Source organism: Leopardus geoffroyi, chromosome E3, assembly GCF_018350155.1.
Source record: "Leopardus geoffroyi isolate Oge1 chromosome E3, O.geoffroyi_Oge1_pat1.0, whole genome shotgun sequence".
Taxonomy (NCBI): Eukaryota; Metazoa; Chordata; class Mammalia; order Carnivora; family Felidae; genus Leopardus; species Leopardus geoffroyi.
Genome location: NC_059340.1, coordinates 9,236,398 through 9,252,429, shown reverse-complemented (window position 1 = coordinate 9,252,429; position 16,032 = coordinate 9,236,398). Strand labels below are relative to the sequence as shown.

The window sequence follows — 16,032 nt, the reverse complement described above, 5'->3', positions numbered from 1 at the left end:
AAAAGGATTACATACCGTAAACAAGTGAGATTTATTTCTGGAACGTAAGGATGGTTCAACATACCAAAATGTCAATGTAATATACCACATCAACAGAATGAAAGAAAGAAACCACATGATCATTCCAACCGATGAGAAAAAGCATTTGACAAAATGTGGTACACTCTCATAAGAAAGACATGCAACAAACCAGGAATAAAAAGAAACTACCTCAACATACTAAAACCACATGTTAAAAAAAAAAATGGAGCAAATGTCATATTCAATGGTGAAAGACTAAAGACATTTCCTCTAGGTCAGGAAAAACACAAGGATGTGGACTTTCACCACTTTTATTCAACAAAGTACTAGAAGCCCTAGCCAGAGCAATTAGGCAATAAAAGGAAATAGAGGGCATCTAAATTGTAAAGGAAGAAGCAAAATCAACTCAGTTTGCAGATGAGATCATCTCATATGTGTAAACAAAAAAAAAAGCAAAACAAAACAAAAAAAACCCTAAAGGGCACCTGGAGCCTGGCTTCGGATTCTGTGTCTCCCTCTCTGGCTCAGTTGGAGGAGCAAGTGACTCTTGATCTGGGGTTCATCAATTTGAGACCCATAGTGACTGCAGAAATTACTAAAAAAATAAACTTCTAAAAATTCCATACATTAAAATATATTCTTTGTACTGTAAAGTCAATGAGATTTGAAAAACCCTGAAGATCTGACAAAAACAAACAAACAAACAAACAAACAAAACCCTGTTAGAACAAACAAATGAATTCATCACAGCTTCAGGATATAAAGTTAACACACAAAAATCAGTCGTATTTCTATACACTCACAATAAACGACCTGACAAAGAAATTAATAATTCCATTTTCAATTATGTCAAAAGGAATAAAATACTTAAGAATTAATTTAACCAAAGAGGCAAAAGACTTGTACGTGGAAAACTACAAAATGTTGCTGAAAGAAATTAAAGAACAAATTAGTGGAAAAACACTCCATGTTCATAAACTGGGAAACAATGTTAAGATGTCAATACTATAAAAAACAATCTATAGATTCATTTCACTATCTATCAAACTCGCAATGATTTTTTTTATAGAAAGAGAAAAACCCAGGGTGCCTGCGTGGCTCAGTTAGTTAAGTGGGTGACTGATTTTGGCTCAGGTCATGGTCTCAGGATTCATGAGATCAAGCCCCACATCGGGCTCTGCACTATATCTTCCCCACCCCCTACCCCCCCCAAAATAAACAAACATGGAAGGAAGGAAGGAAGGAAGGAAGGAAGGAAGGAAGGAAGGAAGGAAGGAAGACACATCCTAAAATTCGTACAGAATGTCAAGAGATTAAGAATGGGACAGTCTTTTCAACAAATGGTGCTGGGAAAATTGGATATCCTCATGCAAAAGAATGAAGTTGGACCTTTATCTAACACTACATACACAAATTAACTCAAAATGGATCAAAGACCTAAATGTAAGACCTAAAAGTATAAACTTGAAGAAGAAAACATAGAGCAAATCTTCATGACATTGGATTTGGCAATGATTTCCTGGATAGGACACCAAAGGCATGGGCAACAAATGAAAAAGAAATAGGCAAACTGAACTTCATGACTGTTAAATTTGATAAGGTATTAATATCCAGAATATGTATATAACTGATAAAACTCAAAAGTAAAAAAAAAAAAAAACTGATTCAAAAATGGGCAAAGGACTCGATCCCATATTTCTCCAAAGAAGATATACAAATGGCCAATAAGTACATGGAAAAGATGCTCAACATCACTAATCATTAGGGAAATGCAAATCAGAATTATATGGAGATACTACCTCCCTCCTCTTAGAATGATTACTACCCCCCCCCCCAAAAAAAAACAGAAAATAACAAGTGTTGACAATGACGTGGAGGAATTAGAAATTTATAAACCCTTGTGTTCATGTAAAATGGCACAGCTGCTGTGGAAAACAATGGGGCAATTTCTCAAAAAATTAAAAATAGAATCACCACATGTGCAACAATTCCATTTCTGGCTTATATACCCAAAAGAAATAAAAGCAGGGGCTCAGAAATATTTGTACACCCATGATCATCATCATTCACGATAGCTAAAACATGCAGGCAACCCAAATGTCTGTTGACAAATAAATGGATAAGCAAAATGTGGTATATACATACAACGGAATATTATTCAGCCTTAGGAAAATTCTGCAATATGCTACAACATGAAGAACCTGGATGATGTGATGATGCTCAGTGAAATAAGCCGGTTGCAAAACACAAATACTGTATGGTTCCACTTACATGACCTGCAATGGTCAAAAATCATAGAGGCAGATGGGGCCCCTGGGGGGCTCAGTCGGTTAAGCGTCTGACTTCGGCTCAGGTCATGATCTCACAGTTTGTGGGTTCAAGCCCTGCATTGGGCTCTGTGCTGACAGCTCAGAGCCTGGAGCCTGGCTTCGGATTCTGTGTCTCCCTCTCTCTCTGTTCTTCCCCTACTCATGCTCTGTCTCTCTCTCTCCTTCAAAAATAAATTTAAAAAAAACATTCGAAATTTTTTTTAAAAATCACAGAGGCAGAGGGGCGCCTGGGTGGCTCAGTCGGTTAAGCGTCCGACTTCGGCTCAGGTCACGATCTCACTGTCCGTGAGTTCGAGCCCCGCGTCGGGCTCTGTGCTGACTGCTCAGAGCCTGGAGCCTGTTTTAGATTCTGTGTCTCCCTCTCTCTCTCTGACCCTCCCCCGTTCATGCTCTGTATCTCCCTGTCTCAAAAATAAATAAAACATTAAAAAAAATTTTTTTTTTAAAAATCACAGAGGCAGAGGGGCGCCTGGGTGGCGCAGTCGGTTAAGCGTCCGACTTCAGCCAGGTCACGATCTCGCGGTCCGTGAGTTCGAGCCCCGTGTCGGGCTCTGGGTTGATGGCTCAGAGCCTGGAGCCTGTTTCTGATTCTGTGTCTCCCTCTCTCTCTGCCCCTCCCCCGTTCATGCTCTGTCTCTCTCTGTCCCAAAAATAAATAAACGTTGAAAAAAAAAAAATAATAAATAAATAAAAGATACTTCTTTAAAAAAAAAAAAAAAAAATCACAGAGGCAGAAAGGAGAATGGGGATTTCCAGGGGATTAGGGATGGGAGGGATGGGGAGTTAGTGTTCAATGGGTGTAAGTTTTAGAGTTTACAGGATGAGGAGTTATGGAGACGGATGGTGGTGTGCATAATACCGTGCAACATTATGAACATATTTGATACACTGACCTGTACAATTAAAAGTGGCCAAAACAGCACATTTTATGTTATGTGTATTTTATTGTGATTTTTTTAACTGGGGGAGAAAAAAAAATCACAAGTTCACACCAATCAGAATGCAAAAATTTTCCAGGCTGACAAAACCAGGTGTCGGTAGGTACGGGTCTTACACTGATGATGGGAATGCAAAATGATCATCTTTTTGGAGGCAATTTGACAATAATGTAGTGAAAGCAGAATCTGCAACTTGTCAATACCATTTCTAGTTAGATACCCTGAAGAAATTCTTGCCCGTGAATAAGAGTTGCACAAGGCACTGTTCATCAATAGAAACAATGCAAGCAACACATCACGACTGATCAGCAATGGGCGCTACCCTGACAGTTAAAACAGATCTTCACATTTAGACATGGGGCAGGGGTGGGGGGGGGGGCAGATCTCAAAAATTCTAAGAAAAAGCAAGCTGCAGAATGATTGTACATTACGGTACAATTTGTATAAATGATCAAGCCACACATTATTTCAGGATGCCTGCATATATAGTAAAAATGTAAAAATACAGAACCGATCATCTTTGGGGAGGAGAAGCGATGGGATCAGGATGGGGTGCGATAGAGGGGTACATCTATGTGTAACGTTATGTACGCTGAATCTGAGTGGTGGGTACATGGGCATTTATCAGCATCACTATGTATTTGCTGGATGTTTGAAATGTTTCACTTGACAAGAACACAGGTCTTCCAAGAACTTCTAGACCTAACCTGGAATGATTTCCAAGTCATGTGACAATTAGTAGCATCATTTTAAGCTATGTCGAAGGAATCTAAAGGTTTTTTAAAGTCATTTATTCCCTCATCCCCATAGATTTGTTGATTCACCAAAAATCGTATTTTTAAAGCACTTACCCAATAGGCAGAGATAGTTGGGTTCAGTCAGTCGCGACAGGTTTGTGACTTGATTCAAGATGTTGTAAAGCTCTGTTGGTTCACACAAAACCAAACCAGCCATCCTACTGGGAAGAATCAATAATGTATAAGCTTACTACCTCTTTATTTTATTTATTTACTTTAGAGTGAGAAAAAGCACAAGAGGGAGCAGGGGAGAGAGGGAGAGGGAGGGAGAAAGATGGGGGGAGGGAGGGGAAGACAGAACCTTAAGCAGGATCAATGCTCAGCATGGAGCCTAGTGGACTAGTGCCTCTTTCCATTTTATTTTGTATATATATTTTTTAATTTTTAATGTTTATTTTTAAGAGAGAGAGTGCAAGCTGGGGAGGGGCAGAGAGAGGGAGACACAGAAACGAAAGCAGGCTCCAGGCTCTGAGCTGTCAGCACAGAGCCCGAGGTGGGGCTCGAACTCAAGAACTGCGAGATCATGACCTGAGCCAAAGCCTGACGCTTAACCGACTGCGCCACCCAGGCGCCCCCTTCTTTCTATTTTAAATGAATGGCCAAAGATACTGGATTAAACTCTTTAACACACCTTCAAACAAAGATGAAAATCATCATGAAGGTGATCTGGAAAGCTTCAAAAATTTGTAGTAACATGTGCATCACAGAAAATCAAGTATTGTACACAGCGTATCTGAGCCAGAGAAATACACAGTAGGCTGTAATACAGTCACCGATTCCTTTCTTCTTTCATTTCATTACTGAGCACCTCCTGTATACCAGGCACTGGAAATAACTGGTGAAACAGACTACCCTCATGAAGGTTACAGCCTAGCATGGAATACAGACATTGAGCCAAAAACCACATTATAAACAGGAAAAGCACTACAAGAGTCAGCATCCAGTGTGGGAGGACAAGCTAACAGGAGGGCCTCATCCGGCTGGAGCAGACAGAAAGGGCGGAGATGCGACTGCTAGGCTGAACCAGGTGGCTATGCAAGACTTAGCCAGGCAGAGAAGGGATAGAGGGTGAGGAAGGGAAGAACACTCAGTACTTGACAGAGTCCAAAGGAGGCTGGTGTGACAGCAGGTAGAGAGTGATAAGCCATGACCCTGCGGAGGGGCCTTATAGGCTGAGGACAAAGATCACGGAGGCCAAAGTTGGGTGGAGAATCGCTGATGTGTACTGACAGAACTGCCTGCCCGGGCTGGGCTGGGCTCTTGTGCCCAAGAACATGGAGGGGGAAAGGTTGGGCCTGTGCAGCCACTTCTACAGGGAGGCTACCTTTTAGCAGGGGTGGGGGCTACAAAGAGTTAGCCAGCAGGCCTCTGGCGGCCAGCAGGGGGCATGTGGGAGAGAAGTTGAGTCTAGGGATAATCTTGCTCAGGACAGTTAGGACCCACTTCAGAGTAACCAGTAGAATGCTCTTGGGAAAGGCCACCGCCCTCACCATGGGCCCTGGATCCTTCCCACTAAGTCAGACTTTGGTTCTCAGCCTCCCCTCCAACATCACCAATTTCAGCCTCCACATGGATCATTCCTATCAGCAGGCAAACATCCTCGGTACCCATCTCTGTTCTCTACAGAGAGACGTCTCACTCCCTCCACTTCCTCGCTTCCAGACTGTCTAGGTCCAAATCCTGGCTGTGTCGCTTACTGTCGGCTGCCTGATCAGGGGGGAGTAATTAGTCTCTCTGCGCCTCAGTTTCTACCTCTATAAAACAGGGCTATTAGTAATATTGCCACTTCTGTAAAAACCAAGATAATAGCACCTCCCTATTGTGTGTGGATTAATGAAATTACACACGTGAGACATTCTGAACAGGGAAGAAATACAATCTTCTCCCCTGGAGCCCATCCAACCGTAGGAATTGTTCTTATCAAGGTCATCAACAATGTCCACCTTGCCTCAGCCATTAATCACTTCTCCCTGGGCTCAAAGGATGGAGCCTCTTAGCACTTAACCCAGTTCAGCACCCCTCCCTCCCAATACTCTCTACTCTCAGAACACTCCACTCCCCAGGCTTCTCTTCTCCCACTGTTTGTTGCTACTTGGTCTTCTGGGTGGGAGGCTCTACCTCCTCATGTTAAGAAAGTCCATGGGGCTCCTGGGTGGCTCAGTCAGTTAAGTATTCAACTCCTGGTTTCCGCTCAGGTCACCATGATCTCACAGTTCAGGAGCTGGAACCCCCCATTGGGCTCTGCACTTGACACTGAGGAGCCTGCTTGGGATTCTCTCTCTCTCTCCCTCTCTCTCTGTTTATTTTAAGAGAGAGAGCACAAGTAGGGGAGAAACCAAATGAAAATAAAAAGATATTTAGATACATCCGGTCATGATCTCACAGTTCACAAGTTGGAGCCCCGCGTCAGGCTCTGTGCTGACAGCTTATATCCTGGAGCCTGCTTTGAATTCTGTGTCTCCCTCCTTCTCTGACCTCCCTGGCTCACGCTCTGTCTCTCTCTCTCAAAACATTAAAAAAAAATTTTTTTTAAAGATATTATTTAAAAAAAAAAGTCCTGGGGCGCCTGGGTGGCGCAGTCGGTTAAGCGTCCGACTTCAGCCAGGTCACGATCTCGCGGTCCGTGAGTTCGAGCCCCGCGTCACGCTCTGGGCTGATGGCTCGGAGCCTGGAGCCTGTTTCCGATTCTGTGTCTCCCTCTCTCTCTGCCCCTCCCCCGTTCATGCTCTGTCTCTCTCTGTCCCAAAGATAAATAAACGTTGAAGAAAAAAAAATAAAAAAAAAAAATAAAAAAAAAAGTCCTTCGGCAGTCATCTCTTTCCTTCTCTGTCTACACTCTCTCTGTAGGACAGGGCTCTCAACCTCAGCACCATTGACATTGACATTCGAGGCCAGATAAGTCTGTGCTGTGGGGGGCTGACCTGTGCATTGCAGGATGTTTAGCAGCATCCCTGGCCTCCACCCCGTAGATGCCAGTAGCAAAGCCCTCCCCACCCAGTTGTAAACAACCCAAACTGTTTCTGGATGTTGCCAAATGTCCCCTGAAAGAAGAGGGCAAGTCACTGCTACTTGAGAACCACTACTAGAAGATCTAGAGCCTAGGGGTGCCTGGGGGTTCAGTCGGTTAAGTGTCTGACTTTGGCTCAGGTCATGATCTCAAGGTCCATGGGTTTGAGTCCCATGTCGGGCTCTGTGTTGACAGCTCAGAGCCTGGAGCCTGCTTTGGATTATGTGTCTCCCTCTCTCTGCCCCTCCCCCACTCATGCCGTCTCTGTCTCTTTAAAATAAATGTTAAAAAAGCAACTAAAGAAAAAAAAAAGATCTAGAGTCTAAGTGATTTGAATACCATTTATAAACCAATGAGTCCCAAATCGTAGTCCTGCTTGACCTCTCCATTGAGCTCGAACCACCTGGATGCCTCATTGGGCCTCTCAAACATAACATGGCCAAAACAACTTTTAATTCACACGTGCCCATACCTCCAATGCCTCTCTTGTAGTTTCCAAGCCTCAAAAGACAGCACCATTATCCACCTAGCTATTCAAGTCCATACCCCGAATCCCTCTTTCCCCCGGCCCCTCACATCTAATCTATCAGCTCTAGTACTTAAACATATTTCAAACCCATCCACTTTGCTCCAGCGCCAGAGCTAACCTTCTACACCAGGGTACTATCATCTCTCTCCTGGTGATGCCATACTTCCCAACTGAGCTTCTGGCTTCTTGCTTTCTCCCTATGATCTCATCTTTACATGGCACTCAGGGCAATCTTTTCAAACTATGGGTGTCTTCGTCTTCACCTCACTGCCACCATTCGACACAATGCACTCATCGGTTTGCTTGCTTTACCACCAATCTTATCCTCTGGGAATGTGCGGGGCATACATACGACAAAGGGCAGGGACCTTGCCCTTTTGTTCACTGTATCCTCACCCAGTGCCCACGATTTTTGGTGAATGGTGCTCAATAAGCACACGTTGGATGAACAGTCACCATTCCTGCCTTCGCCAATGGGGCCATCTTGACTAGAGGCCACACAGAGCGCCTAAGGACCTCTCCACTCCCAACCCCCGTCACATCCCAGATCCTCTGCTTCTGAAAGCCTGGGTTCACTAGTGGCATCCAGGTGAAAACCCAGCCCCAGGGATCAACTCCTCCAGGGAGAACTCTCCCTGGTCAAGCAAGAACTGCCCTCATCCGCTGATAAAGTATGAGAGGGATAAGAACAGCTCCTGAACCTAACAGCACAGTTTTGTGGGGTTTTTTAATGTTTATTTTTGAGAGAGGAGAGCATGAGCAGGGGAGGGGCAGAGAGAGACAGGGGAACAGAGGGTCCAAAGCGGGCTCTGTGCTGACAGCAGAGAGCCAGATGTAGAACTCAAACTCACGAACCAGGAGATCGTGACCTGAGCTGAAGTCGAACGCTTAACCAACTGGCACTATCACCCCTGCCCCTAAACGGCACAGTTCTGAAAGAGGACGCAGCCCTGTGAGCTAAGATCACGGGCACTGCTAGCCCAGGCAGGTGGAAGGCTTTCCACTTCCTTTAGTGCTGCTCCCACCTCTACAAGGTTGACAATGCTCTTGGCTCGGCTGTTGGGCCCTGAGAATATTTTGACATTTTGAGCTTTTACACAGACCATTAAACTAATATCGGCAAGTTTTCGCCAAAAGTATTTTCCTTTGTGAGTTCCACTAAAGCGGACTGAATTCCTTGATTTCATTTCATAGTTAACTAATTCTGATTTTTTTCAATTTTGTTTAGCCAAAATTAGTTTCCCCAAGATCAAGCCTTTTTTTTCTGTGTGATTTTTACAATAAAGGTTTGATCCCTCAGTCAGATTTTTATCCTAGCAGCATTGACTATGATTATTTCTATCAAGCATCCTTTTCCTAATGGCCTGTTCAAAACACTAGTGCCAAAATGGCAAGTTTAGGACATCCCCCTGTGGACTTTTTCAGCAGAGATAGAGATAGGCTCTTTTTGAGACTTTGGGGGTGGGCGTCAGTGTGATGGGTTTTGCAGGGGAATGGGGCAGGCAGATGGGAAGAGTGGCCAGAGGAAGCTGGCTTCAGGGGGTCAGAGAGACCAATCTTCCTATGAATTGACCAGTTTGGGAAACCCACATGGCTTTGTGGGTGGCAAGCAGAGCCACCCCAAAACACTTGCACATTACACACCCACCAGTAGGGAAGTTCTTCACCCTTCACTGTAGAGGCCTGGTCTCTCTCTGAACCAGGTGTGTGTGCAGCTCTGTCGGCCCAGAGCTGTCTGGACGCAATTGGGCTGGCAAACTCCGCTCCAGTGAGGACACAAGGTCTATATTGGGGGAAAACTGCCAGTTAGGAAGGGATGTTTCATTAGGGGTTGACACAGCCTGAGATGAAGCTGGAAACTAGCCAGACCCAGCCCTTCTTGCCTCCCTGTGCTTGAGGAAAGGCCGTACCAGATCCTTTGGGTACACAAGGACTTCCATTCTGGCTGATGGCATCGCCGACAGAGGCTGGGCCTCACATCAGGCTTCTCAAAGGACTTTCAGGACAGAGTTTGGTCGACTCTTGGCCTCACACGGTCTGGGTGGACACAACTGATGGGCTTCCGGTGGAGAAGAGGCAACGCTCCATGCTCCTGGAGAAGCCAGCCCATAAGCTTTACTGTGGGTTCCTGGCTCGGGCTAAGCAGGAACCAGAGGACTGAACAGATAGGACTCAGGGTCCACAGCTAACCCCACTATGCCCTGGTTCTCTGTGTGAAGCAGAGGCTGTGCCAGGATGACCAAGGCTTAAATACAGGAACAGGCTTTAACACTATAACTATCACCTATAAACTGAAGCAGTTTACACAGGATTACACTGGAAAGGCTATAGGAATGTGACGTTGAAACGACAGACATAAATTGCCCAGCACTGGCCCTGGTGTGGAGCAGGAGCTTAGGAAACAGAAGTTCCTTCACTCCTACCCTCTCTCTCTCCTTTCAATTTCACCTAGGAGCCTCTGACAGCTCCAAATCCAGTAGACACAGAGCACCATTCAGAGAATCTCAGGCCAAGGAGCGAAGCAGGAGCTAGCCAAGTTTGTAAGTAGAGGGAGCCTCTGGTGTTGCTGTAGAGTCAAGATCCCCAAGGATCTGGTATAGCCTTTCCTCAATCACAGCCTGCCCCTTGACAAAACTAGAGCACATAGCGCCAGGCTATAGCACCACAGGGTCGTGGAGGCTACCCGAGTGGTCTCGAAATCAGGGGCGCACCAGGTCCTACTGTTAGCGATGGCCAGAATCTCTGTATTTTGGAAGCAACAGGTATGGGCCAGGGGCCCAGACCCAGCCACACACATTCCCATCCCTTGCCTTCTACCTTGCCTTCACTTACATGTCCCCACACCTAGGTACACTACACACCTGAGAGGTACCCTAGTAGTCCTGAGAGTGACAGGTCTTGCAGGCAATTCACCTGTCAGAGGTAGGGGCTGGTGAACTGCAACACAGCCTCCCAAAGGCCGTGACCATGACATCTGGTCTCTTCTCCTCCCACTCGGCCACCAGCACTTGCCTCTCCTCTGCTCCTTGATCAGGCTTAGGCCTCCCTTTCTGCTCCTCTGGCACGGGTCTTCGGCCCTGACCAGGCTCTGGACTGGGCACTGCTCCTACTTCCCTGACCTCTGGCTGACCTGGGAGACGGAAGGCTCTGCTCCTGACTCAGATTGGCCACCGTTGGCGACTCTCAGCTCTTGGGAGCTCTTGGGAGCTCTTGGGGGCTCTTGGGAGCTCCTTGCCGGTGCTTCTTGCTGCCGTGCTGCTGCTGGCCCACCACCTCCTACGTGTTCGGCCGGAACAGGTCTTGGAAGCCAAGTCCTTTGACTTCTGGCAGACATGAGCCACAGCTAAGTTAAAGCTATTTATCCCAATACAGTTCTGTTTTAAAACATCCAAGAGCACCTAGAGAAAAATAAACTCCCATGCAAGGTGGAATGATTACCACCTTTCTAACTTTTTCTTTTAGCTCCAAGGATCTGAAAGGAGAGATTGAAAATACTTCACTTGGGGGGAGCCTGGGTGGCTCAGTGGGTTAAGCGTCCGACTCTTGGTTTCTGCTCAGGTCATGATCTCACAGTTCAGGAGTTCTATCCCTGCATCGGGCTCTGTGCTGGTGGTGCAGAGTCTGCTTGAGATTCTCTCTCTCCCTCTCTCTCTGCCCCTCCCCTGCTCACACTCTCTCTCAAAATAAATAAATAAACTTAACATTTTTGAAAAAAAAAATACTTCACTTGAGGTATGATTTTAGTGTTGAAGAGAAGATAGGTTAGCACATATACTGCACATATATATATTCATATGGGATATGTATCCAACATATATATAGGTTAGCATATATAGCAGCTAATAGCAGAGATAGGATAGCCCATGACCATGGTCTAAGCCTATTGTAAGGCACAAAACGGTCAGTATATGTGGATGTGGATGGCTTGTGTACGTGAGGGGTAGGGCAAGGGGGGGGGGTCAGTATATTTGCATATCATATATAAAAACATACAATGAAGAACAAACAAAATGAAACTATGGTGACAGAAGCAACAGTCTTGGGGGGACTGATGTAAAGGAGCATGAAGGAACTTTCTGGAATAGTGAAAATGTTTTATAGATTGTGTTGGGGGGTGGCGATTAAGGGTGTAAATAGTAAAAAAACAGTCAACTGAACACTTAAGATCTGTATCATATACAAACCATACAACAATAAAAATAAATCCCCCTTGTAGATTCACGTTTGTGTGTTCAAAGATATGAATACGCAGGTGTGTATGTGTGGATAGGAGTGTATGCAGCCCCACTTGTACATTGGTGACCTTGGTCTAGGGTCTGGGCTGTGGAAACCATGTGGACTTGGACACACAGAAGTACACACTGCAGAATTCAGCTTGGCCTCCACAGCTGTCAACTAATCCCTTTCTCACTATTCATTTGCCCAGAATTTTCCCAGTTGCTATAACTGTTATCCAAACCTCCTCAACCCTCCTGGGGTCCCCATGGAGCATATTCTCTCATTTCCTATTTCTTGCCTGGGAAAGTTAAGGCCAGTGGGTGTGAACAGCCCTTCTCAGCCAGCTGCACCTCCCCCACCCCCACCAATCTCCGTTGGGGGTGGGGGGGGGGAGGCTACATGCTTTCTCCTGGAATCCTCTGACTTTATCCTCTCCCACTTAATCTTTCTCTCCTTTCAGGATCTCAGAGTTCTTCCCCCTCCTCCATTAGCATCTTTCTGAATTCCAAAATTCACAAGACTGAGCTTTCTTGAAACAATTCATAAAGCCAGAAAGAAAATCCCTCGAATAGCTTGGCCTATGCCCTTTGAAGTTAGTGCAGGCAGAGAGGCAGGTGCCGGGCCCCAGCCTGGAAAAGTCTGAGGTTGGCTAGCTGTTAGCAAAGCAAGGAGAGTCACATGCATTTGAAATGCCTTGCACTCACCCAACTTCCACCCCAGGATTTTTTGGGGCAAAGGATGTGTGTTTCCTATAGATAAAATGTGGGCAAGAGAGAAGGCCAGCTAGAAGCCATCATAAAGGGACTTTGCCCAAGATGACCACTTGGAGGCACAATGGGCCAACTGCAGGTAGTAGGGAATTCCAGAAACCAGGGGCTGAAGAACAACTGAAAGCAAGACTGAGGCATAACCACTTAGGTCAAAGGAACTGCAGCTAGAGACCCACACGAGCACCACATGGAAGATAATCAGCTACAAACTGCTGTCAAGCTCAGAGAATACTAATACCAGATGACACAGGGACCTTTCCTGCCCCTACCTCTACTCCTACAACTGCAGTCTGAAGCCACAGTCTTTCGGGGGAGGTGGGGGTGTGAGGAAGCAAGATGGGAGAAATGGAGAAGTCAAGCACTCTCCCCTCCAAGGGTGGGAGCCTAAAGCAAGCTTAAGAGAGGAAGAGGAGGGGCTTGGACACTGAATTCGCTTGATTTGACTACTAATGTAAACGGGACATTACGGCTATTGCACGAAGTCTGTTTCGATGACTGGGGTGATCCGAGAGCAAGCAAAGAAATAAAGCAAGCATGGGGACAACAAAGCTGTTTCAGGACTGCAGTAGGCTTTCTGGACGAAGCCCTGCATGTTCAGTGTAACAGTCACACATGCAAAGGACAGCAGAGTCACGCCGTTTAATACAGCAGCTGTTAATGCTGTTATGAGCAATCTTGGGATTTGAAGGGAAGCAGCTATGAACTGAATGAGAGGCTGGCTTTTCTAACAGTCAAGTTGCTTGGGATGGCCCGAGTAGACAACTTGGCAAGGAGAGGGAGGGTGTAGCCCAGTTGTAGGAGTGTGAGACTCCATGATTCACCTTTTTCTCAGGGCCTCACCTCTCTCTCCCCTCTACAGGGATGCCTTCGGCCCTGGCCTCTCTCATGGGTTTCAATCCCACATTTCATGTTGGAGTAACTCCCAACCTGTCCACCGATATTTCTATGTGGACAAATCACCATCACTTCTAATTCAACCCAACTAAAATGGAGCTATTTTTTGCCTCTCTAGCCAGCTCTCCTTCCACATAACCCCCAAATCCCATTTCTGTACTTATATACTTCTCAGTCTGATCTTCCACATTTCTTTCATTCCTTTTTAAAAAAAAAATTATATATATATATATAATATATATAATGTATATGCATATATAATTATATACATGTATATATGTATACATATATATGTATATATAATTTTATATATAGATAGATATAGAAAGGGAGAGAGGGAGAGAGAAGGTGCACACACACTGGGAGGGGCAGAGAGAATCCCAAGGGGGCTCCATGCTATCAGTGCAGAGCCCAATGTGGGGCTCGATCCCATGAACCATGAGATCATGGCCTGAGCCAAAATCAAGAGTTGGATGCTTAACTGACTGAACCACCCAGGCGCCCCCATCTTTCATTTCTTAAACCCGCAAACTAATCAATTTTTCCCTGGAGACTTCTCCCTCATTGGCCCCACTCCCTCCATGTCTATGGCCACCGTAACTCAGATCTTTAACATCTCCTAGGATAGCCTCCCAAACAATTTCCCTGCCCTCCAGATCTTGCCATCCAAATCCTTGGCAGGTTAAGGTCAGTCCAATCTTCCCCCATAGTGCCAGCGGCATCATCATAAACACTTGCTGCCTAAGGAATAAAATATAAACTTCTCAGCTAACATTCGTTGCTCCTGCACAATGTTTGTTCATTTGTTTTGCAACCTGCTTTTCTCAGCTTTATCTAAAGCTATTCAGGGGTGCCTGGGTGGCGCAGTCGGTTAAGCGTCCGACTTCAGCCAGGTCACGATCTCGCGGTCCGTGAGTTCGAGCCCCGCGTCAGGCTCTGGGCTGATGGCTCGGAGCCTGGAGCCTGTTTCCGATTCTGTGTCTCCCTCTCTCTCTGCCCCTCCCCCGTTCATGCTCTGTCTCTCTCTGTCCCAAAAATAAATAAACGTCGAAAAAAAAAATTAAAAAAAAAAAAATAAAGCTATTCAACTCTTCCAAAATTCAGAGATCTATGCTCAGTCTGCTGGACAGTAAAGGCTCAGGGATGAGAGATGTACCTGACCACAAGGTAGTCTCGGTTCTAGTGATAAAATAGAGGGGTAAATAATTAACCAGAGAACAGTTGGTGGTAAGATACACTGCTCGTCTGCAGGTCCCCACTCCAAGAGAGAGGATCTATTCACCATCTGTAGACTTGGGCTTTCCTAGCCCCAGGTTTTACTTTGGAGTCTTCTTCCTCAACTCAAACACTTGCACCCCCACAGCCAGGCAAGGCTCTCTCTCTTCTCTGGAGTCGAATGGTCCCACTGAGTAACTCCCTCCTGAATGTCTCAGCTTGTTGCAGGGTTGGATGCACCTCCTGTTCTCATCGCACCTCGTAACTCTCCTAGCGTTGCCCATATCATGCTGCCTGCAATTTGCCCCTCTCTCCCACTAGACTCAGCTCCCTAAACGCAAGAAAATGGGCGGATCTTGTTAAACCAACAACCTGCTGCACCTCTATCTGCCCCCCACCCCCACCCCTTGACTGAGGGCAAGGAACTCTCTGTGTACCCAGGAAACAGTTGGGGGGAAATGAAGCTTCTATAATTCAGCTTATAAACCTAAGTGAGAAGTTCCTTGTGAGCAAGAACCACAGCTTTACTTCCTGTCTGGATAAACTCCAAACAAATCCCCTTATAACTGGGTGTCAAGCGAGTTTCTCCGTACCTAAAGCAGAAACAATGTGGCCGTGTTCAGGGCATGGCTGGGTAGACCTGAGGAGTAGGGGTCGGGTGACCATGCAAGTTACCACCTAGATACCAGTTTTCTCCTCTGCAACACGGGGCTGCTTTCCTGAAACCATAACGGTGCCTCGCCCAGCAGTGCTGTGTCCGCCATTCTCAGTGGTGGTGTTTGTAAAGCTCTCTGAACCCTAACAGAGGATCCTGTGCACCTCCAAGGACTAGGGTACCGGTGGGTGGGCGGTACGTGTACGTGACCCGGGGGAAAGAGGGGTGCATCGAAGTGACTGATGAGAGGGGACCCCATTCTCCCACCCCACCCCCAGGGCTCAACCTCCTCTCCCCTTTTCTTTTCCAGAGCTTTCCAGAGCTCGGAGGCCCTGCGGCCTCCCGGAGCAGGCTGGGTGGTTTGGGCTGAGGTCTAGGGCCCGGACCGCACCCCCTCCTCCGGGCCTGCAGCGCGACCTCCACCTGTCTCCCTGTCAGGGCCTTTGTCTGGAGCCCCACCTGTAAAATGGCTCCTCTAAGTCTCTTCCAGTCTAAATCTCGACCTCTTCCACCGCTCTGGTGAGAACTCTCCCTCCCACTCGCGACCGCGGCTCCACCACCGGCCGCACGGAACGCTTCGCGCGCTACGACCCTGCCCTGACGGCGCTTCCTGCGCGCAGAAAACGATCCCCGGCAGTCCTTCTCCACCACAACCCAG

General features: G+C 46.5%; 1 protein-coding gene across 5 annotated transcripts in view; it reads right to left on the bottom strand.

Annotated features, from left to right (window-relative positions):
- Positions 1-16,032, bottom strand: part of STYXL1 (serine/threonine/tyrosine interacting like 1) — a 91,411-nt gene that overhangs the window by 55,862 nt on the left and 19,517 nt on the right. For 3 of the 5 annotated variants that reach the window (XM_045460399.1, XM_045460394.1, XM_045460398.1), the window contains one exon: positions 4,141-4,247. In XM_045460399.1, the coding sequence (XP_045316355.1) occupies positions 4,141-4,247 (107 nt within the window). Of the gene's footprint in view, positions 1-4,140; positions 4,248-15,833; positions 16,026-16,032 lie in introns of those variants that run through there. The other 2 variants (XM_045460396.1, XM_045460397.1) reach the window with 2 other exon arrangements.